At 59.9% G+C, this 23,201-nt stretch overlaps 3 protein-coding genes across 4 annotated transcripts; 2 read left to right on the forward strand and 1 right to left on the reverse strand.

Moving 5' to 3' along the window:
* Nucleotides 1-2,333: 2,333 nt before the first annotated feature.
* Pierce1 (piercer of microtubule wall 1) lies at nucleotides 2,334-7,304 on the reverse strand. 2 transcript variants are annotated; one of them, XM_021734366.3, is made up of 3 exons: nucleotides 6,422-7,304; nucleotides 5,388-5,466; nucleotides 2,334-2,673 (listed from the first exon to the last, which is right to left on the reverse strand). In XM_021734366.3, exons 1-3 carry the CDS (start codon nucleotides 6,562-6,564, stop codon nucleotides 2,488-2,490), a joined length of 408 nt encoding a protein of 135 aa, XP_021590041.1. In that variant the 5' UTR covers nucleotides 6,565-7,304; the 3' UTR covers nucleotides 2,334-2,487. The 2 variants fall into 2 exon arrangements, with proteins under 2 accessions (XP_021590041.1, XP_005337001.1); XM_005336944.5 differs by having other exon boundaries at nucleotides 2,334-2,676.
* Mrps2 (mitochondrial ribosomal protein S2) lies at nucleotides 7,275-10,010 on the forward strand. Its single transcript, XM_078048639.1, has 4 exons — nucleotides 7,275-7,635; nucleotides 7,709-7,813; nucleotides 8,299-8,428; nucleotides 8,960-10,010. The coding sequence occupies exons 1-4, from the start codon at nucleotides 7,602-7,604 to the stop codon at nucleotides 9,552-9,554; spliced, it is 864 nt and encodes a 287-aa protein (XP_077904765.1). The 5' UTR covers nucleotides 7,275-7,601; the 3' UTR covers nucleotides 9,555-10,010.
* Nucleotides 10,011-16,746: 6,736 nt separating this feature from the next.
* Nucleotides 16,747-20,373, forward strand: LOC144377414 (von Ebner gland protein 1-like). The gene is made up of 7 exons (XM_078048641.1): nucleotides 16,747-16,903; nucleotides 17,308-17,444; nucleotides 17,838-17,908; nucleotides 18,457-18,567; nucleotides 19,252-19,353; nucleotides 19,537-19,563; nucleotides 20,220-20,373. Exons 1-6 carry the CDS (start codon nucleotides 16,814-16,816, stop codon nucleotides 19,560-19,562), a joined length of 537 nt encoding a protein of 178 aa, XP_077904767.1. The 5' UTR covers nucleotides 16,747-16,813; the 3' UTR covers nucleotide 19,563; nucleotides 20,220-20,373.
* Nucleotides 20,374-23,201: the final 2,828 nt, after the last annotated feature.

Here is a 23,201-nt window from a genome sequence, read left to right on the forward strand (position 1 = left end):
ACTGCAGTCTAAGCGAGGGCCTGGCCTGTGCCGTGTGCTGGCGCGAGAACCCTGAGGGGCCGGACCCTGCACTTAGCCCTGAGGTCCTCTCCACTCTGCTGCCAGCCCCTGCCTGGCGAGGCCAGTGTCCAGCCTCTCCCTCACCCGGGAGCCTGGCTCGCTTTCACTGGAGGTTGGGGTCCTCTGCACCAAGCCCCCGCACAGCGCAGGCTAGAGCTGCTGCCACCCTGGGGAGACAGCACCTCGAAAACACTGCCGTCAGCTGTGATCGACACGTCCCACGTGTGCACGCAGGTAGGCGCAGGTACGGGTGTAGACACAGGTACAGGCCCATGCGGGTGTGGCATTGCCTCCGGTGACAGGCCAGGCACACTGGTGCACAGCGCAGCAGGCCACGTGTGTGCTGGGGAGCACGCTTCAGAACCCCATCCTCCGTGGTCACTCCTGCTGCTATCCTCAGGCCCCCTGCTCAGCTGCCCCCTGCTGCCTCTGGGGCCAGGCTTTGTGGTCACCAGGGGGAGTGGCTTGTCTGCATGCTGGAAGATGGCCCTGACGATGGAGGAGCGTGGGTGAGCTGTGCAGGCGTCCTCTGGCTCCTCGTGTGGGTTCCAGTCTTGCTCCTGAGATGATGGAAGTTGCCTCCTAACCTCCTGTTTACGCTTTCAGCAACCACTCAGGCCCCTCAGAATCAGGTGACAGTGATTCTGTTCCCACAGGCTCACTAGTTTTCACACACTGGACATAAACCTCTAAAACTATGAGTCAAGTAAACCTCTATTCTTTATAAGTCTCCCAGCATCAGGCATTTTGTTAAAGCAACAGAAAACAGACGAAGACAAAACGTGAGTTAGATTGGAATTATCTGGGGCTTTAGTCTTTTCAGGCAGTTATTTAGAATAATCTGTGGAGTCCAACTTTGCGTTCATACAGCAGCTGTTAACAAGCCACACTCATTGGGCACAGCCAGTGAAGCATTTCTGTGCCCAGTTGTGATGCCACAGTCAAATCCGTGAAGCTTGCGGGTGAGTTCAGACCTGGACCGCCACACATCATTTGCAGACCCCTAACCCCAGCCTGGGCCCCCACGTTGCCCTCAGCCTGGAATCGGGGGTGTGGTCAAGTGCCGTGGCTTTCCCAGTGGCCTGTTTTCCTGGACAGCTGTGCTGTGGCACCTGGACTTGCCAGCCTGCTCCTTGGAATCACCAGGAGGCTTGGTTCAGTCCCTGCTAGCAAGTTAGAAACCTGGCTGGCGAGGCCGAGCAGCCTCACCTTTTTACTTGAGTGGAGGCCAAACTCAGAAGGGTTCTTAGCATTGGGACATTTTTAAAGACTGTAAAACGTACTTTCGGTCTGACACTGAACTGTGGGTTTTCCAGCTCAGACCCATCTTCAGGCACGGCTGTCTATCTTTCCTCCTGACCACATTGATTTTCCCTGGAAACCACTTCCAATCCCTACTGGACGTTCAGATGCTGCTGGATGCTCCCTTTTGTGTTTTAACAGTGGTACGTGCATCCTGAAGAATCAGCCAGCTGTAAGGTCCAGTTTCTCCCTTACTTACAAAGGAAGAGGGTCCCTGCGGCAAATGTGCTGTGAAGCAGCTCTTATGGCTGGCATGTGACAGTGTCGTCTTTTCAGATCCCGTATTTCCCAAATTCCCTGACTCTTAGGAAGGAAGTAAAACTGTGTGAAAGACCTATCCTGTTGCAGAAAGAAGAAACAGATGTTTTTCTTACTGCAGACCTTATGGCCATGGTAAACACTGATTTGGGACCTCAGAGATATAAAGATCAATGTAGTTATTTCCCCTACCTCAGGAAAATACTGGTTATTCCCCGACTGCCTTCACTTTTTATTGAAATTTTTAAATGAATACAGAGAACCCTGTCACCCAAAGACTGAGGGTGGCCCACCCTGGTCCACCTCTGCCCCCGCCTGGCCCTGATTCATGGCTTCAGGATGTTCACCTTGAACAGATCCAGTGATACCCTCTTGAGCTCTGCTAAAGAGGTGCTGCTCTTCTCGAGTCCTGGTCCCGTCTACGCCACACCCAGGGAGGGTTGGCCCACGTTGCCCAGGGCCATGCCGTGGGGGCCCAGCTGGTAATGTGTGTCACAGTGCCCCCCCCCGCCCCGCCCCAGAAGACCCCAGTGGGCTGCCCAAGCCTTCCCAGCCTTCAGGACAGATAGGGTCCCAGGACACCCACAGCCTGCACCTTCATCACAGACGTCAGAAGAGTTGGAAACGGGCCGGGGCAGCGTTTTCGTGGGAAGCCAAGTCATACAGTTTTTCTGTGTGTGTTTAGACGTAAAATAGAAAAAAACAGCACCAAGCCTATTGCACACTTTTCTATTCCAGAAAGGAAAAGTATTTTCAGAGAAAACAGTGAAATCTGCACCTTCAGAGTTGGGCAAACCGTCAAAGATCAGGGAGCACCATGCTCCAGGGGGCAGCGGCCAGATGGGAAGGCAGGGGCATTGGGCCCCCTCAGTCACAGATGGACGGCTTCCTGGCGTTGTAACTGGGGTGGAAGTTGAGCCGGTCGCAGTGGGTGATGTAGTTGTCGGGGCCCGTCACCAGGCTCTTCTCCATGCAGACGTTGAAAGCACTGTGCTGGAACTTCTCACTCGCTAAAATGTGTCTGGAGAACTTGGTGGAACATGGATAAAACACCTTCTGGGAGAGAGAAGAGAACGTGAGGATCAGTGCCCCCAGTCGTCCTCCAGAGCAGGCAGGCAGGCAATTCTGGAAGAAGAATTTGAAAGAAAAATGCCATCTCCATCCCTCAGAAGCTGAGAGACCAGGGTGGGGCTCTGAGCACCGTGATTACGCCTGGTGTCTGGGGCACTTGTTATCTGAGATTTCTTTCACCATCACCTAGGAGGAAGAAGAAGATATGGGGCCACCTCACTGAGGTATTTTCACATCTGTGTGTGACCATGAGCATTAGAAAGTCTGGATTGGCCCTCAGGTCGGCTTTGCCCAACTGTGCTGTGCTGCACAAGTTACTGGACCTCTCTGAACCTCAGTGTTCTGTGGAATAAAATAACGTCTGTCAGTAGGTGTATTGGTCAGTTTTGTGATGTACTAACAAAATACATGAGATGACTAACTTAGAAAGAGGAAAGGATTATTCCAGCTCACTTTTCTGGAATTCCGGTCCATGACGAGGCAGACCCATTGCTTTGGGCCTCTGGTGGGGGTGCAGGATGTTGATGGTCAGGAGCATGGGCAGAACAAGCTGCTCACATCAGGAGCCAGGCAGCAGGAGATGGGACCCTTTTCAGAGGCCCCCTCCAGGGACCTGAAGGTCTCCGGTAGGACCCCACCTCCTAACGGTTCTGCCCTTTCCAGCAGTGCACCTGCGACCATCCTTTAACACACGGATTCTGGGGAATTCACACAAACTGAATCAAAACCATCTGCAGAGCTCTAAAACTGTCCAGTACCCACACCCCCAACCACCAGGTGGGAGGGGCGCCCACCAAGGCCATTGGCAGGAATGGCCCAGCAGGATGGCATCATCAGGTGGCCCTGAGACCCCTCCACCCGGTGTTATACCCTAGATAGGTGACCATCCTTCACCGTCCGTGTTTTGATTCCTTGGCAGGAAGCAAGTGCAAGAAGCTTCTGTACATTTTTAAAAGACTTTAAAGAGAAGATCTAGATCTACAGAAAGCTGAGCTGAAACTACAGGGAGTTGCCAAATTGCCTCCCACCAGTACACACAGTTCCCCCTTGCTATGGGTTGGACACAAGGTGTCCCCCAAAAGTTCACGTGAGACTGCAGGGATGTTCCATGGTGACATTATGGGATCATGAGAGCTGTGACCCAGTGGATTAATCCATTCCATGGATTCATAGATTGAATGCACTTCCAGGTGGGAATGGGGTGAGGTGACAGGAAATAGGTCACTGGGGTGTGTCCCTAGGAACTGTGTTTTCTCCTGGCTCCTCTCTGCTTCCCGGCTGCCATGAGCCCACCAGCTCTCCTTTGGCACTTCCTTCCATCATGATCTTCTGTCTCAGGCCCAGAGCCATGGAGCTGGCCAACCATGGATCGAACCTCTGAAACCATGAGCTAACATCAACTTTTGCTCCTCTAAGTTGTCCTGCAGGTCATGTTGGCCACGGCAAAGCACAGCTAACCTGGGAACGTCCCCTCACGGTGGCCCCTCTGTACGAGTGAGCCAGAATTGATACTTTGTCATCAACCAAAGTCCGCAGTGTGCCTCAGGCTCCCTCTCCAGACCCTTCTGTGGGTTTGACACATGTACCCACCATCCCTGTCACATAAATCCCTTCCCTGCAATTTAGAAAGATGCAAAGCACCTTCATTTCTGCCCAGACAAGGAAGGTGATCACCAGCTGCTCAAGGAGTCCAGCCTCCACATTTGGTCCAGAAGGTGAAAAATGGGCTAGACCGCCCGTGTGGAGAAGTAGGAAGACCTCCCTCAAAACTCACCCTGGGGCTGGGACACAGCCCAGCTGGGAGAGTCCTTGCCTTGCATGCCCAAGGCCCTGGTCTGATCCCCAGCACCACAAAAAGCAGAAACTTGTCTCTATCCTCTGGTGCTCCATAACCCGTGGCCAGGTGGCACCGGTGGATGCAGAACTCACAGTTTACGAGAGGAGCATTTTTTTAAATAGCATTTTTTTTTAAAGTTGAAACATCTGTATCCCCTTGAATGTGTCTCCTTTTCATCAAAATGACTGAGCCCCAGGGGAACATCAGAGTCCTTGATTCCAGGAGGGTGACTCCTGAGTGTCCCAGAAACGTTTTTGGCAAATGATTTTCTCCCAAGAGCTCTGTTATTCACACCGCCACCAAAGCAGTGACTCCCAGGCCTTCTCACACCATGGGGATGGGGGCCCCATGACATTCTCACCCCAAACAGTGACCCTGGTGACCTGGGGATGCAGGGCTGCTACGCAGGCCTGTCTGGCAGTTCCCATAGAAGCACCACCCTGTGCCTGCCCACGCACCCAGTTCCTGCAGCCTCGGCTCCTGGCCAGTGCTGCCTCTCGGTCACAGGTGAGGGCTTCACACAAGGTTTAAGACCAGAGAGAAAGGAGTTCTTCAGTCACCTGCCTCAGAACTGACCGCCTGGGGAAATGGCTGTGTGCACCTGTGATGGCACCTGCAGGCGTGGTTTTATCCATGGGGACAAGGACAATGAAAAAGCACACCCTGCACTCCTCCCGTTTTTGAAGACATTTTTCTCGAGAGTCCATCCACTCACCTCTTTCTATTCCTCCCTGCTCCAACATGGTCTGAGATGCCTTGGGGTCCCCCATCTCTACCCCTCACCCTCACGATGTGCTGCCTTTTCGAAGGCTTGTTCTCTTATAGACACATCCCCAAATGCCACTTGCTTCCCACTTACCGGCATCTCATGCACAGTGGGTGCTCTGCTCCCGTAAGCCTGGTTACTGGTCCTGTACAGGGAGACCACCTCCTTGGCCCTGCAGAGCAGATATGGTTCCCCTGGTTCATTCAAAGTCTGCCCACGCCACAGCCCTACAGGATTTGCCTGATAGAGCTTTGTTGGCAATGCCCCCAAGGAGAGCAGTGTGCCTGGGCCAGTAACACAGCAGTGTTCACTGGCCCCCATCACACACAGGGCTGAAGCCCTGATAGGCCTGCCTCTCTGACCTTCTCTGCTGGCCACAATCCTTACTCCTTCCAACTCCTAAACAGCACTTCACCAGCAAATTCCTGATAGACCTTGGTAGAACTGTTACTGGTTGGGTAGGTTCGTTACCCTGCTGGGAGCCACAGGTCAGCATCAGACCCTGCCTCCGGGGGTCCCTGGCTGCAAGTTCACTCTCAGGATGCCCAGGTGCAGAAGAAGGAATGTGGCCAGGGAACACCACCTGCCTACTATAGGCTGCAGCTGAACTCCACACTAGAGGCCTGGGAGAGTTGTCTCTAGGTGGCAGTGGTCTCCACCGAGAATGGGGCACAGGAAACTGTGGGGGCAGAGGGTGCCTCACCTCCCCTGCAGCAATTCAGATTCCAGTTATGTCCTTGAGCCTCAGGGCCCTGGGACAGTCCCCACAGCAGAGCTGACATCTTACAGTTGCAGGAGGGGAGGAGAGGAGACCCCGGGGCACAAGATTGTGGAACTGGAACCAGAATGAGTTTTTTCTTTCCGCAGGGTCTCCACAATCCCCCACAATCCCCCACCGTACTGACCATGGACGGGCAGTCTGAGGAGCTCACTGCTGGTAATGATAGCAAGGCTCAGGCAGAGTTCAGGCTCCTTTTGACTTCCGTAGCAGGAAGTTGAGGGTCTTTGGGGAGGGTGGGGTTTCTCATCCAGGACTACCTGAGCCCAGCCCCAGAACCAGCTGTGGCACGGCACGTGCATCCGAGGCAGGGCCTCTCCGTGGACCCGGACCAGCCCTGCTTCCTTACCCGTAGCCGCGAAACCACCCCGGGTTGTTGAACCTGACCGGCAGGTGGGGGCTCACGCGATAGTAGTCGCTGGTTTTCTCCGGGGGCGTCTCGGCCTTCGACTCAGCGGGCTCTGCGCACTCCGGGGGGTTTTCCTCCGACATTTGGCCTCTAGCAGAAGCTGGCTTTGGGCAGGAGAAGCCCAGGCGGCGGGCGCAGCGTCCTGTTGCTAGGCGACGGTGTCACCTGACCCGGACGTCCAGTCCTTAAAAGCGCCGCAGGAAGAGCCATGGCCCCTGGGCAGGCAGGTCTAGAACGTTCCTTGGGTGAATGATCGAGGACCGGACGGATCCACGACGGGGAGGAATTCCGCTGGGACCGTCCTCAGAGACGCCCTAAGCCTTCAGCCCGTTGCGGGGGCAGGGCTCTGGGTGTCTTCCTGGGACTCTCCGGAGCACCGCGGTATTCTCCCCAAATGCAGCAGCAAGCGCTTTGGATGAAACCACAGGCCCTGGGACTTCACCAGCAAATTGATGGGGTCTGAGTGCTGAACGCTCACGTGGCAAGCAATAACAATTTGGTGCTTACTGTACACACCAGGGGTGCTCCTTGACCCGGGTAATCCGGTGAGCCCGCGCCCCCACTACCCAAACTTAGACCCAAGACTTTCCTAAGTTCACGGAATCACATATTGTTTAAATATTAAACACGATCTTGGAGAACAAGAGTTTGCTCTGGACTTGGAGCAGAGGTCGAGGGTCCGCATCGCCCAAGGGGTCCCACGAGAGATGTGGGCCTCATCGGTCTGCACTGTTACCTCTTTTTTTTTTTTAAGGGGGGGACTAGGGATGAACCCCGTGATTATGCACGCTAGGCAAGTTCTTCCACTGAGCTGCACCCCAGTTCTCTGCCCTGCACTTTTGCAGTGAGGGGTCGAGCAGCAGGGCCAGGGACCGGCTCCCTACGCCTTGTCCACAGGGGTGGGGGCGCAAGAACCCCCACGCCACCCCGCTCCCCACCCGGCCAAGCGCGCCCACGCAGACTCGTCCTCCGCCGGGACTCCGGGCAGCGCGCCTCCCAGAGGTCTGTCTGCGGGCGGGCGGTGGCGGGTCCTCCGGGCCTGCAGGTGGCGCTGCGGCCCCGCGCGGCGAGGGAGGCGCGCCGTGCGCCCGTCCGCTCGTCCGCCCGCGAGCCCGCCGCCATGGCATCCGCACTGCCCCGATTGCTCCGCGCGGGTGAGTGGCCGCGCCCGGCGGGGACCGGGCTTGAGGCTTGGGGGCGCGGCGTCAGCAGGCTCTCTCTCCGCAGGTGCGCGGCCTGGCAGGCGCTGGCCCGGATGGTTGCAGACGGCTGGCCCCGGCAGGACGCTCGCGGGCATCCCGGCCCCCGCGGCCAGCGAGCCCGAGGACAGCGGTAACGAGCCCCGGAGGGCGGCGGGGAGGCGCGGAGGCGCGGCGTCCTGCGGCTCGCGCTGGTTCTAGCCGCTCCTGCAGCCGCGCGGGACCACCGCTGGCCGGAGGCTAGGAGCCTGTGCTGATCACGTGGCCCGGGGACCCCTTGGGCACCAGGCCGTCCGCCTTGCTGGGTTCATGCAGGGGGATTTCTGGCGACGGACCTGAGTCTGTCTGCCAGGCCTGGTGGCTGGGAGGGCCACAGGGACCCCAGACAAGGGATGGTAGTGACCCGGCTTACCCACAAGCTGGGTCTCCTTCAGAACCCGGGTCCAGCTCTGTTTGCTGTGAAGGCCACTATGGCTTCCTGGGGTCTCCTGGGGCTGGGTGCGTCTTGGCTGCCGGGCTTCTCCCAGAACCCCCCAGCCCTGTGGCTTCCACTCAGGGATCCCTGGTTGCTGGGTGGGCCCAGTGGGAAACCACAGCTTCCTGCCCTCCCTGCCCTAGAAACCCACCGCAAGATCCTGGAGGAGCCCCTCAGACACGCTGACTTCTTCAACGTCAAGGAGCTGTTTTCAGTGAAAAGCCTCTTTGATGCCCGCGTGCACCTGGGACACAAAGCTGGCTGTCGCCACAGGTAGCTGAAGTGCCTGGCCAGGGTGTCCCAGGGGTGGTTCCCAGGAGGGCGCAGGGTCTTCCTGACCTGGACTGGGGCCTGGCTGCTACTGGTGGGATTCCCCAAGCCCCCTGAAGGCACTTAAACTCTCCTGTGTGTCTTGGAGGGAGCCTGCAACCTTGGGTCAGTCCTGCTAGCTGGTGAAGGTTCCGAGGTAGGCCAGAGAGGTTAAGGGCCTCCAGCCATTGTTGGATGGAGCAGGGCCTCCAAGGCTGTGGAGGTGAGCAGGAACTGGTCAGATGTTTGACTATAGAACATCCAAACCTTCACTTGGGTCCATCCTACCCAGCTCCGTGTGGAAAGAGGCGGCGGAGGGTAGGATTAGTAGTAACATGCCGAGGCTCCTGAGGGGCCTCTGCAGCCCTGAGCCCCGACCTGTCAATCATTGGACAGAGTTCCACAAGGGAAGTAGATGCGGTTTGTGCCTCCCAGCCCAGGTGCCCAGACAGGAGCGCCGGGGTGACCTTTGACCATTGATGGGGTCTGTGGCAGGTTTATGGAGCCCTACATCTTCGGGAGCCGCCTGGACCAGGACATCATCGACCTGGAACAGACAGCTTCGCACCTCCAGCTAGCCTTGAATTTTACTGCCCACGTGGCCTACCGAAAGGGCATCATTCTGTTCGTGAGCCGCAACCGGCAGTTCACACACCTGATCGAGAACACAGCCCGGGACTGCGGCGAGTATGCCCACACCCGCTACTTCAAGGGTGGCCTGCTGACCAATGCCCCGCTCCTCTTCGGCCCCACGGTCCGCCTGCCTGACCTCATCATCTTCCTGCACACACTCAACAACGTCTTCGAGCCCCACGTGGCTGTGAGGGACGCAGCCAAGATGAACATCCCCACAGTCGGTGTCGTGGACACCAACTGCAACCCCTGCCTCATCACCTACCCCGTGCCTGGCAACGACGACTCCCCACCGTCTGTCCAGCTCTTCTGCAGGCTCTTCCGCACGGTCATTACCCGGGCCAAGGAGAAACGGCGCCAGGTGGAGGCCCTGCATCGATTGCAGAGCCCCAAGCGGGCAGAGGGCCACGGGGCAGCTGACTCTCCTCCCAGAGTGGATGTGAGCCATTCCCTGTGACAGGCCACGATCCTCGTCCCAAGTCACCATGAGGCCTGGTCTGAGCTGGAAGTCCCTTGCATTCTCCGTCCTAGGCTCTTGTTAGTAACAGCACTCAATAGCCCCAACCATCCCTGGGCTGAGACTTGGCTGCATCTTCGTGGGGCAGACACGCAGGGCAAACCGCATGTCCCCAGTGGCCTGGTTAGGACCTGAAGCTGATACCTTGACTGCTGGAAAACCAGGTTCTCCCTGGCCCCTGAGAAGTCCTGGCTTCCACCTTGACACTGGGTGTCAGGAAGGTTCAGATACCAGTTCAGTTCTCAATCAGAATCCCCCTGGTGGGCTGCTTTCCCTGGCAGCCTGGCTTCAGGGGCCATTTTGCACTGTGATGAGGCACAAGTCCCTGGGAAGTTCTGCCTGGGACAGGCCGAGCAAAGCAGCTGGCAGCAAAAATAAAGTTATGTTTGAGCAGAATGTGACTCGGAGCGCAGGTCTCTACTGGACCCAGGGTGTGGCCGGGCAGGCTTTGTGTGAGGCGAGCCCTGCTGCAGTCTGCAGGGGTGCCAGCTGCCACTTGAAGGTGGGCTTTTAAGTGTTGGGGCCCATGAGGAGCCTGCAGGCCAGGGAATTGCACAGTGGCCTTTTCCCTGGCAGCCTGGGTGTGGGTGCAGCCTTGAGCTAAGACTAGAGGGCGTTTGTCTACTCTCCCTGTGGTAAGGACAGCTGTGGGCCTGGGATTCTGAGGATTTCTGCCCACCCCAGGGAGCCCTCTGTCTTGAGAAGTCCATGACTGTAGTCCAGTGGGACAGGGTGGCCTTCAGGTGGCTCAAGGCCTGAGCACCTGTGGCAGCCAGGCTCACTGGGACCACACCTGCAGGAGTATCTCCAGGAGCAGGGGGCTGCCAGCCAGGGTGGTGCAGGTGGTCTCTAGATGCTACTGCTCCTGGTTTGGGAGCACCAGGAAGTGAACTCTGGCTGGAGCTCAGTTACCAGCACGACTCTCCAACCCCAACCTGAAGGTGCCTGAGTGCTGGCAGGGGCCGTTTTGGCAGTCAGTTGTGAGCCAATCCAGGCATGGCCTTGGTGCTACACAGGATTTCCCTTATGGACCGCCTGTTCCCATGATCTTGGGGAAGGCTGGCTCTGGGAACAAAGACCCAGGCAGTCACAACACAGTGTGAGGCCCCCTGGGAGCCTCTGGAACTGTACCAGACCCCCATGGAGGGCAGCCCAGAGTTGGTCACGTTGGGCTGGGCATCTGTGGCATGCCCAGGATAAACCCACAGCACTGGGAGACTGGCTCCTCTCTGCCTTGCTCCAGCCTGATGGAAGGGAGCAGGCCACCCATGCCACCTCCCCGGGGGGCCCAAGCTGATGGAGGCCCCGATCCTGCCATCAGCCAGTAGGGACCCCTGCAACTCCCACTGGACTCAGGCCTATGAGGACCGGCAGGAGCTTGTACTGGGAGCTGCTGTGTTTCCAGGTCTGGGGTTACCAGGAACAGGGTGGGCAGGGTGGCCCCAGCAGAAGGGGACACTCAGTGGACAGCTGACACCACTGAGCCCAGCCACTTGAGGTGGGTGTGGAGGACAGCAGCCGTGATGGTGGGGCTGCTCAGGAAGAAGAGCCCAGGCGCTGCCCTCAGGTGATGGGAGCCAGCGGGGCTCCAGAGGGCCTGGGTGAGGGAGGGGCAGAGGGGACAGTGACTCCCCAGCCCTCTCTCTCCCTGAGCCTGAAATGCCCCATTAGATGTGCCCTCTTCCGGACCCAGCCAGAGCCAAGACCAACCAGCTGGGGAAGGAGCCGGAGCCCCCAGACCCAGGACCTGGTGTGGAGGGAGTGTTCAGGGGTCACATAACCTTGGGGATCTGCCACATGCCAACCTGGGAGATGACCAGAGGCAGATGGGGTCAGGCTGAGAAGGCTTCAGGGCAGGGCCCTGGGCCTGGCTTGGCATTCCCAGTGATCCCCACCTGGGCACTTTCCTCCTGCAGATGCTGGACAGAATCAGGAAGAACTATCTGTGAGTGGGCCTGGGCTGAGAGCAGGGGCAGAGCAGGGAGACCCTGAGCCTGGGGCTGCACTAGTTGTCACTGGCTGTGTGACCGTACTCCCCACCACCACCACAGCTACACACAGTTGATGTCAGTCTCTGGGCACCTGGATCCAGGCTAGCTCCCAGGAGGCTGGGGCTGTGGCCTCCACTGAGGCTGGGCAGGTAGGATCTGCCTTGCAGCTCTTTCTGTGTCCTTAGCAGGCTCCCTGTGGCGGGTTGCAGTGCTCTTCTGTCTGTCCATCTGTCTGTCGACTGTGACAATGGGATCTTGCCCCTGGGGCCTGTGCACCGGGCAGCTGGTGGCATCTCAGCCTGATTTCCTGGAGCAGGAGAGGTGGAGAGGGAGCCTAAGAAATGACTCTTGCTCCCCCCAAAATAGAACCACTTGCCACCATCCCGCCTCAGGTGGCCCCTCCTGCTGGCAGGTCCCAGGAGATTCAGCGTGATTTGAGGAGCCAGGAAGGCCCAGGACAACAGCACCTTGCATGACAGCTCAGCACAGGAAGGTGGGGGATGCTGCCTGGCCTCCCGAGCAGCCTGTGCTGGGACCCTGGGGCCTCACTCCCTCACCCGTTCCTCAGGCGCCGGCCCCTCCGCCTGTCCCCCATCCATCCTCACGTTCATCCACCCACTCATACGTTCAGCAAATATTCAGTGGCCCCTGCCTGTGCCCTCACTGTAGCTCCGGGTCATCCTCACCCTCCAGCAGTGCCCCATGGGGCTCAGGTCCACTTTGCAACATGGACGGGTGTGGCCTGGGGTTAGCAGGGATGGCAGCAGGAAGAATTCCTCCTGTTCCAAGTAACAATGCAGATGGGCAACATTGTTTCAACTCAGTGCTGGGAGAATCTCTGAGTTTAGTTTTTCTTTTTACAATTTTTTTTTAATATTTATCTTTTAGTTGTAGTTGGACACAATACCTTTATTTTATTTTTTTATTTTTATGTGGTGCTGAGGCTCAAACCCAGGGCCTCGCACCACTGAGCCACAACCCCAGCCCAAACTTTGACAAATGGATCAAAACATTCATATGGGTGGAAACAGTGGGCAGCAGCAGTGCTGTCCATGACGTGGACAGTGAGAGCCTCATATTTGCTGGAGGGAGTGGAAGTGGAGTGAAAACCACTCTGGCAGTTCTCTAAGCATGTCACCGTAGAGCCACTACATGACCCAGCAAGTCCACGCCTAGGCAGTCTCCAAGATGGCGGCAAGCGTGTGTCCACGTGACAGTGGACACCAGTGTTCACAGCAGTGTATTCACATTGGCCCCAAAGTAGCAATAACCTAGGTGTCTGTCAACTGACACAAGGTGACAATGGATGTGACTGAACCTCAGACGAGCCTGGAGACCCCACGGGCATGGAAGGAAGCCAGTCAGCAAGCCACACACTGCACGATCCCGTGCACGTGAAAGGTACAGAACAGGAATTCTGTAGGGGTGGCAAGTAGATCCGTGGTTCCAGCTGGGGTGGGACTGGGAACCAAGTGCTGATGGGCTCGGGGGCCCCGGGGGTAGTGTTCTGAAGCTGGACTGTGCGGATGGTGCACAGACCTGCAAAGGGACTCAGCCCACAGGCGGATCCGCTGGAGGTGCACGGGCATTAGGGAGCCATCGTATGGGAGCAGAGCTGCTCAGAGGAGGTGACCAGAGGGCCCCAGGAGTAAGTCTGCCCCTGAGAGAGGCAGAGGAAGAAGAGAGCTTAAAATAGCCCAGAACAAAGGCAGCCTGGTCTGAAGAATGGCCGCTGCTGGGCTGAGCCGAGTTCAAGGTCAAGTGCTGCACTGGGGTCACAGCTGAGCTTCTAGTTGTGGGACCCTTTCTCCTCAGGGTGTCGTCCGCCCTTCCCCAGGCAAAACACAAGGAGAGCAAGGAGCCGGTCCTGGGGCCTGCGGGAGGGAGGGTGGTGGCCTTGAGCTGCCCCCGGAAGTCCCTGGGTTGCCTGGTCCCCTGTCTGGCAGCCAGCGGGACAGACTGGCACGTGGCCTGCAGGGGACAGAGAGCCGAGAGCTGCCTGAGCCCCACTTCCCTGAGAAGGGCCCAGATGGCCAGAGCCAGCATGACACAGATCCGGAGGCCGGGCCTTCACGGGTCCAGAGCGCCACACAATTGTTTGGGGGCGAGGACTCACGCGGGCGAGATAAGCGTGCTCTGTCCGTGGTGTTTGAAAGGTCAGTTGCTACAGTTTTCAGGACACATCCTGTTGCCCTTCCAGGTCCCTGTTCCTCGTGGCTGCAAATCAGCAGTGGCGCTGCCTCTGAGGCTGGCGGGGGGGCCCTCCGAGCCCCACATCTCCCCTGGCTTCTCCCTGCCCAGAGACACCCGGATCCCTCCGTCCCTGGTCCACAGCACAGCGCCCCAGCACACACGGGCTCTGTGCCCTCCCAAAGCGGAGAGTCAAGCTGGCCGTGCAGCGGTCCAGGCTGGGGTGCAGGTCTGGCAGGCTGTGAGGTCACGCAGGACCTGGGCGCTTCCTGTCTCTGCCCGGGGTCCTCCGAGGGCTCTTCCCCAGAGAGCTGCTGCTGTGGCTCTCAGAGGTGCTGTGCCTGGCTCTTCTCTCTGCCTGCCCACTCTGAGCCACCAGACGCCGACCCCTCCCCTCTGGGGACAGTCTCTGGACGGGGGGTGGGGGAGCCCGTGGGGATGCCTCGTGGCCTGAGGTGAGGCTGGCAAAGCTGCCCCAAGGCCACTTCCACACGCAGCAACTTGGCAGCCGGCTCGGGAGGACACTGGTCCAGGAGCCTGCAGGCACGTTCCTGCCTGTGTGACGGTCACGCAAGTCAGCTCTCACTCAAAGCATCCCGTGTTCAGATAGGCCAGGGCCTTGGAGGAAATGGAGAAGAGAGAGCTTGAGTGCAAACACAGCCGTGCCCTGGACGCAGCCTCTGCACACAAGGGTGTCCGGCCTGCCAGGTGCACAGGGCTCTCGTGGCCAAGGCAGATCCGCTCCCCTCAGCCTCCTGTGACTCGCTGGGTACATCCGTCCAGCCAGCTTTGCCAGCCCAGGCCTGGGTGGACGAGGAGCCTGGTGGTGGGGACGCCAGACCTGAGCTGTCCACATGGCTGTCACTCCACAGGGGAGGCACCAGGACCAGTGATAGGGACATGCCAGACACATGTGACTGGCCAGACCCAAGAGGCCCCTCTAGGCTGGATGGTGACACCCGTATCACTCCGTCCCTTGTCCACAGCACAGCTGCCCCCAGCACCACGTGGGGCTCTGTGTGCGCCCCACGCTGTGAGTCAAGCTGGCTCCCCCCTTCCTGGCCCTGGGAGGCGACTGTGCTGGGCTCTGGAGGGCCACAGGGAAGGAGAGCATAATGGAGAGACCCGCTGGGCCCGGCAGGCCTAACTGCACCAACCCAGGCAGCTCCTGGAGCCCTCTGCGGTCACTCAGGAAACAGGACGCTCGGTGGGGACAGGACACCGACTGGATGGTGAAGCTGGAACCTCGATGGACCTTGGAAAACGAGCCCCGGGTAGGCAGAGGGCTGTGCTCACACCAGCTCCACCTGGCCCCTTGCTGGCTCCCCTGGGAAATAGCCATATAGACATGTGCAAGGACCCAGGATGTCCACCCTGAAGCTCCTGTGGCCTCTCCTTCCTGCCCACCTGCTCACCTCCATGGCCTGCTGCACTCTGTGGTCCCCCTTCCACCCCCCGTGGCCCCACAGCCCCACCCACACCAAGGAAAGAGACACCGTGGCCAGTTCTACAGAACCACCCATCACCTAGGACTGCCAGCTGCGTGCCCGTGTGTGGGCGGGAGGAAGGAAGATTTGGGGGTCAGAAGGTTCTGCAGAGCACCAGGTCCAGGGGCATCCTCATGTTTGCCCCCTGGGGAGCTGCATGGATGAGGACCTCTGGGTGCCTGGTCCCCTCAGCACTGGTCAGGTGTGGCGTGTCCCTGCCTCGGGGCGAGACTGTGCCACCTCCCTGCTTCCCTCGCGGAGGCTGGAGCTGCTTCTCCCCTCTGAAGAGACGCAGCTTGACCGACTTGAGGACCGACCACAGGGTCCCAGGGACACCACCCGTGTTGGCTTCCACAGGCCGTTTAATGTGCTTTTCATATTTTAAGCCTTTACACTCCCCAGAGTGGCTGTGCATGGCCTGAGGTCAGGAGCTGGACTCCCCTCTCCCCCACGTAGGTCCCATTTTTCCATGTTTTCCCCTACAAATGTTTCTGCGTCTCCAGTTCTGTCTCTGGCTGTTCCTAGACTCTCTCCTGGACACTGACCCGAGGGTTCAGCTCTAGGACAAACCAAACCCGCTGTCGATGGCAGAGGCTGGCCAGGGAGCACCGGCCTTCTCTGGCTCCACTCCTCGGGCCTCCACAGCTGCTCCGTAATCCCCGAGTGTGCGTCACATCACCCTGCAGGACCGACTCGGTGCTGTCCTTGCCACTGTGACCTGGGTCTGTGGCTGTGCCTGTGTCTGTCTGACCCACTGCTGTTCTGACGTGGAGCGGGTCCTGGTGCACACGGTGCTCAGGGAGCTCACTTCTGTGAACACACTGACTTCCTGTCCACACTGCAGGTCCCTCTTGGTTTGCTCCTCTTCAGGGTTGAGGGCTGAACCCAGGGGCTCTACCACTGGGCTACATCACCAGCCCTTCTCCTTTCTTTCTTTGGAGACAGGCTCTGGCTAAGTTGCCTCCGCTGGTCTTGAAGGTGAGAGCCTCCTGCCTCAGCCTCCCCAGGAGCTGGGATTACAGGGGTGGCCACTGAGCCTGGCCAGGGTCCCTCCTTTCGCAAGATGAATCTGAGGTGAAGTGACCTGTCGTGGATGCGGGAAGGTCACCAAGACCAGAGCCCAGGGCTCGCTGGGTCCCCCCTGTGTCAGCCAGGGAATGCCATGAGGGGAGGGCCCCAGGGTTCTGCTGCCACGGCACACACCCTCGGGGCTCTGCACACGGGGCTGCCCCCTCCAGCTGGCTCATTTCCTGCCAGGTGAAATGTGTGAGTGGCTCCCCTGGACAGCGGCCCTGTCCTGATGATGCCCTGGGGACTGGACACACTGTTACTCAGCGACTTCCAACAATAGTGACATTTCATCTGCTCCACTGCAGAGCAGCCACGCTCAGTGGCCAGGAAAGGACTGGTGGGTGCTCTGTGCCAAGTTCCCGGGGCCTGCCCCGAGCAGTATAAAGGGCGGGGAGTGAGGAAGCAGCACAGCCACTCCAGCCAGAGAGCCCGCGCCCAGCAGCCGCGAGCACAGACCGGCATGAAGACCCTGCTCCTGACCCTGGGCCTCAGCCTCCTCGCTGCCCTGCGGGCCCAGACGCTCCCAGTCGGGGACGAGGAGAACCAGGATGTGAGGCTCAGATGGGCGGGGGCTGCGGGGGCAGGGAGGGCCAAGACGGCTGGGTGCAGACCCCATCCCTCCCCCATGAAGGAGACCCTCGTTTCGACACCAGGCCTTGAACCCCTGCCCCAAGGAGACGTCACACGGCGCAGGGGGGTCTGGGCCAGAGGGGGCTGCAGAGGGCTGGTGGAAGCAGGGGACACATCTGCCCTGGGAGCAGTCCTGGGTCCTGGCCGAGCTGCGGGAGCTGGGATCCGGCTCTCGGGGGCCTGGTGGGAGTGGGGGTGAGCTCGGGTGGGGTAGGGGCGGAGGATGCTCCAGGTCCCCGTCCTTGGAGCCTAGAGTCCAGGGTAGCTGAGGAGGGGAGGCCCTGGAGGTGGGCCTGAGCCCTGATGGTCAGGTGCCTTCTGCAGGCCTCAGGCACGTGGTACCTGAAGGCCACGGCAACAGACAAGGAGATTCCCTGGATGAAGCTGGAGTCCGTGTCTGTGACCCCCATGACCATCAAGACCCTGGCAGGGGGCCACCTGGAAGTCACCTTCACTGTCCTGTGAGTGTCTGCTGGCCGCATGGTCCTCCCTTTCCACGGAGGACAGCAGGGCTGGGTGGGGTGCAGACCATGCCAGGGGCCTACTCGGCCCTCAGCACCCAGCACCTGGAGCCTATGGCGACTCTGCCAGGGGGTTCCTCCCAGGCAGCTGATATCCCCTGGCAGCCAGTGAGGGGGTCGGAGGACACAGAGTTCTGGCCACTGTGGGCCCAAAGGCTCTCCGTGGGACACAGAGGGCCATGGTGCCTGGACCAGTTCAGGTGCTCAGCGTCTGTGAACACACCTGACTTCCTGTGTGGAGAGGCCTGGGCCTGTCTGGGGCCCTCCTGCCAGGCCAGGCCCCGTGGCTGCCCTGAGCAGGGCAGCGTTGCCCACGGAGCTTCTGTCCTCCAGGATCGGAGGCCAGTGTCGCGAGGTCAGCACTGTGCTAGAGAAGACCGCCGAGCCGGGCAAATACACAGCCTGTGAGTGCTGGGGCCCGTTCAGGACAGCTCCGGCCACCACATGGGGCCAGCCGGCAGCTTCTCAGGGTGGCCTTTGGCCTGAGGCTCTCGTTTCTGGCCCTACTACATACCAGCCTCTACCCCCACCAGACCATTTGTCCACAGAGTCAAACTCCCCCCCCAATGCTGCTGAGGCTGGTGGATGAGGCCTGGGGTCTCTGCCCAGGGCTCCCCCTTTGGCCACAGCTGACCCCTGGCATTGGTCAGGGCCAGGGGTGTACTTGGCTGGGGTTGAGGGTGGATTGTGCTGCCCCAGCTCCAACCTCTGCCAGTCTCATGCCCCAGACCTCCCTGTGACTCACCAGCTTGACATGTGCCATCTCTTGGGTGCGTTGGGTTCCTGGGAAGTGGCCCCAAGGCCTGGGGCCAGGTCAGGTGGGGACCCAGGTCAGGGAGCCTGGGAGGGGGAGGGGGAGTTACTGAGGGGTGTTCTGGGCTGGAGTCAGCCATCCTGGGTCTTCAGTGGAGGATCAGGGCCACTCCCCAACTCGCCCACTGTCCCTCTGCAGATGGGGACAAGCATGTGGTGCAGGTCCTTAAGTCCCAGGATGAGGACCACTACATCCTCTACTGTGAGGGGCACATGCACGGGCAGCGGATCCGAATGGCAAAGCTTGTGGGTGAGTCACAATGTCTGGTGGCTCCAGCCTTGGTCCCTCTCCTTTCTCCCTGGGCCCCCTGCCCCTCCCCTAGGAGGAGCCACCAGGATCCAAGGACCTGGCTACCTTGTCCAGATGATGGGTTTTGCTAGAGGAAGCCCGAGTCCCACCTCAGAGCTCAGGACGGGGGATGGCCCGTCCCTGCATGGGAACGCAGGAAGGAGGAGGTGCTGTGGGCACAGGGCCACCAATGTCATGAATGTCACAGGATGAGTCGAGGACTCGTTGCGGAAACCTGGCAGGGCCATCCGTGGGTACCTGTGGGGAGTCCAGCAGGGGTCAGGGAAGGACGTGGATGGGGAGCCTGCATGGGAAGTCCAACTCGGATTAGACACTGGGTGTCTGCGCTCCTGCAGGGCAGACTTGGTCCTGCCACTCTGTCCTGACCAGGGAGAGGCTGGGTGGCTTTAGGGAGAGGGGCTCTGGGCCTTCTGGGTCGGCTGCCCTGGGTGCCCTGTGGATGCTCACACCCCCTGGTCCTCCTCTCCTAGCTGGGCTCTGCCCCAGCCCCAGGCCTCTGGGTCCAGCTCCACGTTGAGGTCTCCCTCCCCAGCACTGCGCTGGTCAGTCTTCCAGGCTGGGAAGGAGACGCAGCAGCTCCCAGCTCTGCCCCCACAGTCCTGTCTCCTGTGGCCTCTCCTACAGGCAGGTACCCTGAAGTCAACCTAGACGCCCTGCAGGAGTTTGAGCAGGTCGCAGCAGCCAGAGGCCTCAACGCAGACAGCATCTTCATCCCCAAGCAAAGGGGTAGGGAGAGGGCTCTGCAGGGCTCTCCCCCCCAGGAGCTCAGCCAAGGACGGTCACAAGAGCGAGCTGCATGGATCCTGGCTTTGCCCTTTGAGGGGTGGTGGGAAGTGCTGGCCGAGGGCGGGGCCCTGGGTGCCCTGGAATCCCAGGCTCTCCTGAATCATGTTTTTCCTTCTTCCACAGAAGCCTGCTCTCCCAGGAGCGATTAGGGTAAGAGACCAGTTTCAGGGGACATGAGGACCTCCCAGTCCTGGGGGTGGAGTGATGGGACTTCCGGGGACACGTCCCCTGCTTCTAGGTGGACAGGAGAGCCACCACCTGGCCGGGCAGGTGTGCTCTCCCCAGGCGTGGCCAGTCCTCGGTGTCGTCTTGAGGTTTCTCTAGGATGTCATCTGGGCAGTGAGGGAACCCCCATGGTGACCGCCCCTGGGTGGGGCCGCTGGTGGAGACCCTGGCCCTCTCCCCCAACCCCCCAGAGTGCTTGCCAGAAGGCGGGAAGTCCCTCAGCACCTCTCTGGCCCTCAGTGCTGACACCATGTGCCCCATGAGTTGCTTGGAAGGTGCGGCAGCCATGCCTGGGGACCTCAGAATCCCTGGTCCCTAGCTGTGTGACGTAGGGAGCTGAAAGGTCAGAGACTGCCCAAGGTCCCCTGCCCAGATGAGGGCGGAGCCAGAGTCCACACAGCATCCTGTCCTTCCCTGCCCTCCACTGGCCTGAAGTCACCGTCCCTCCTCCCACACAGGAGAGGAGCTCTGGGCAGCCTGCTCTGACCTTGGGGATGGAGCCCAGAGGTCCCAGCATGCCCCGCTACTGCAGTCCTCCCTTGGCCCACCCCCTGGGCTCACTGACCTCCTCTTGTTCCCAGGGCAGGGACACCATGCTCCGCGGCAGCCCCAGGTGGCACCAGCAGAACCTCTGGCCTGGGGGACTTGGAGGGTGGCCCACCTGGGCCCAGCTGGCTCCCCTCACTGCCCTTCCCACCCCACCTTCCTGACTCTCCATAAAGAGCCTCAGCAGTCCCTGGTGACTCTGCCTGTCTGTGGGGCCCCTGGGGTTGGCCTGAGCTCCCTCAAGGATCTGCTGGAGCAGGAGGGAGGGACGGGAGGGACCAACCTCATCCCCCTTCTGTGGTTGGTACACAAGGGCCGGGTGCACAGTGGGCGCTGGGTGTGCCCAGGGGTCCTATGAGTGCTTTCTGCAGGTCTGCTGCCCACCAATCCCTGGTTCACACACAGGTGGTGACGTGGGGACCAGGGGTCCTTTGCAGAAAGCAAAGCTACAGATGGGGGGAGCTGCCTCTCAAAGCTCTAGTCTTTCAGCAGAGACGCAGGTTTACAGCCTAAAGGGTTCCCCTAGAATAATCCAGCTGCCTAAACTCATGTCTTCCACTTTGCTTGCAAGAGGACAAGAGCAAACTGCAGGTCACACGTGATATGTGACCATGGTGGGGGGCAGTGCAGGTTACACGTGATATGTGACCATGTGCAGACAACACAGGTCACACGTGATATGTGACCATGTGGGTGGCTTGGAGGTCACATGTGATCTGTTCACCCAGCGTTCTGCCCCTGAGCCTTTTGGATTCTGTGCCACCTACAGACTTAGTGTCACTCAGTTCCAGGTGCACCCTTTGCTGTTTGCGCTGCCCTGCTGGAGCTGGGCCCTGTCAGCCCCTTTGCAGCTGGTGAGGTCAGCCTTGTCAGTAGAGGGCGCTGCAGGGTCTGGGACAAGGCCTTCCCGTGGGGCCCAAGATCCTCCTCTTCCTTCTCTGTCCGGCAGGCCTTAGGGCTTGGCCAGCGAGCAGGATGCCCAGTGGGGCTCACCTGGTGCTGGCAGCACCCTCGGGCTGCTCTCCAGAGAATTCCTCGGGTGCCCTGCCCTCTGGCCCCAACCTTGGCGAAACTTTCTGCCACACCAGGGCCAAGCAACGCCTCCCCGGGCAGCTGAGCCCTCTCTCCCACGCTCAGGGATCTCCCTGCCTTCAGTGGTCCCTGTTACCCGTTAGAAGTTCTCCGTGTTGAGCTTCAGCTCTTCAGATCCTGTGCGGCCGAGGTCGCCTGCCTCCCCGCGGTGATCTCCACGCCTTTGCTTTGTTCTGGTGCTGGACACGGGGCCCTGCTGGCCCTGGCGGGACTGCCCCTTCCAGCGTCAGCCAGTCCCCAGAGTCAGCCACCAGCGCGTCTGTGAGCCTTCCTGAGCAGACCCCGGCTCCGGCCCACCCCCCATCCACCTCCTCGTGCAGCTCCTGGCCCCGGCCACCATGGCCAGGCCCAGACCACAGGGCCAGCCTGTGCAGCGAGCCCAGAGATTACCCCAACCCACCACCCTCGGCCCTGCCCTGCACACTCCGTGAAAGACAATGACACTCTCACCTGTCACGACCCACAACTGAACACTCAGGGTCACTCCAGGTGAACTGGCTGCAAGAAATAACCACACAGAGACGGAGAAACACCTTTTCCTTTGGGTCCTGTGATGGCTCCTCTGACCTTAGGGGTCTGTGGAAAGACAGAGTGACCCCTTTTATTGGGGAGAAGCCATTCAAATGAGGCAAGGGGTCAGGGGTCAGGGGTTGAGTCCAGCTTCCTGATGTCTGCTGTCAGCGGTTGACTGACACCTGGGGAGGCCACGCCCATCTCATGAGCTGTGTGGGGATCCAGGCAGGGCGTGGGAAAAGACAGACTGAGGCCCCCCAAACAGAGGGGCCAGTGGGGTCCGCCCGCCCTGTGCGCTCGGTGCCCACGGTTCACACCCAGCCCAGGGCGGGCTCCCCACACCTGCACTCTCACATCGCTCAGGGCTGAGGGGCACTGGTTCCTATGTGGCAGCTCCCGACACTCGCCTGCTGCTCTTCTGACCCGCCCTGGTGCTGCCCAAGGGGCTGGTGGGGCCCCCATCCTGCTTCCAGGGAGCTGCACAATAAACGTCCTCGCCACCATCCTTCTCCCCATCGCGACCTTTCTCCGCACGATGCTGGAAGCAGTCTGAACCTTTGGACCAGCTGGAGGCTGCTCCAGGCTGGGTGGGCTCTGAAGCCGCCCATGCTCAGGGCAGCTTGGTAAACGCAGGTTTCACAGCGGACACCACTGGAAACCAGCCGCAGTGCATCTTCCAACTTCTGACAGAGGTGACCCGGTATTTAAAGGGGCCGTGAGGAAGGAGGAGAGGGCTGATCAGTGTGAGCGCCATCACGGGTTCCCTCAGGGCTCTGTCCTCCTGTAGAGACTGGGAGACAGGGTCCCCTGCTCCCGATGGTCACAGTTCAAAGGAAAGGCTTGGGAGACCCTTCTGAGTCAGAGCCCAGTCACAGTTCTCAGCCCTTTGCAGTAAATACTCCAAGAAAGGAGGCCAGGGGTTGGCCAGAGAAAACGGTGACTTCTCTGTGGGCTGAGGCTCTGAGGCAGGACCTGAGGGATGGGGTCCCCCAGGCTGTGGCCTCATGCCTCTGTTGGGCAGGCAGGCAGGAGGAGCACGCCCAGGCTCCCAGCGCACAGGAGGGAGGGCAGGGCCGCCCCACCCACCGTGTCAGAGGGTGGACTCCCCACTGCCCTCTCCGCCAGCTCAGGTGGCCGCGCAGTCAGCGATTGTCCTCTAGCTCCTCAGTGAAAGGCGGTCCCCACTCTTGCCAACCACGGTGCAAGGGTGACGTTGCCCGTGCTTGCAGAGCGCAGGGGCATCTGGCCAATGGAAAGTGGGATGTGGGAGGCGCAGGGCACAAAGTGACCCCCAGAGCCTCCAGGTGTGAGCTTGCTCAGGGACAGTCCCTGTGGGAAGCCAGGCTTTGGGAAAGCAACCATGTCGCGGCCACAAGCAGAGACAATGACCCCGTAGGAACCAGGGCTGGAGA

This window comes from Ictidomys tridecemlineatus, chromosome 4 (genome assembly GCF_052094955.1).
Source record: "Ictidomys tridecemlineatus isolate mIctTri1 chromosome 4, mIctTri1.hap1, whole genome shotgun sequence".
Taxonomy (NCBI): Eukaryota; Metazoa; Chordata; class Mammalia; order Rodentia; family Sciuridae; genus Ictidomys; species Ictidomys tridecemlineatus.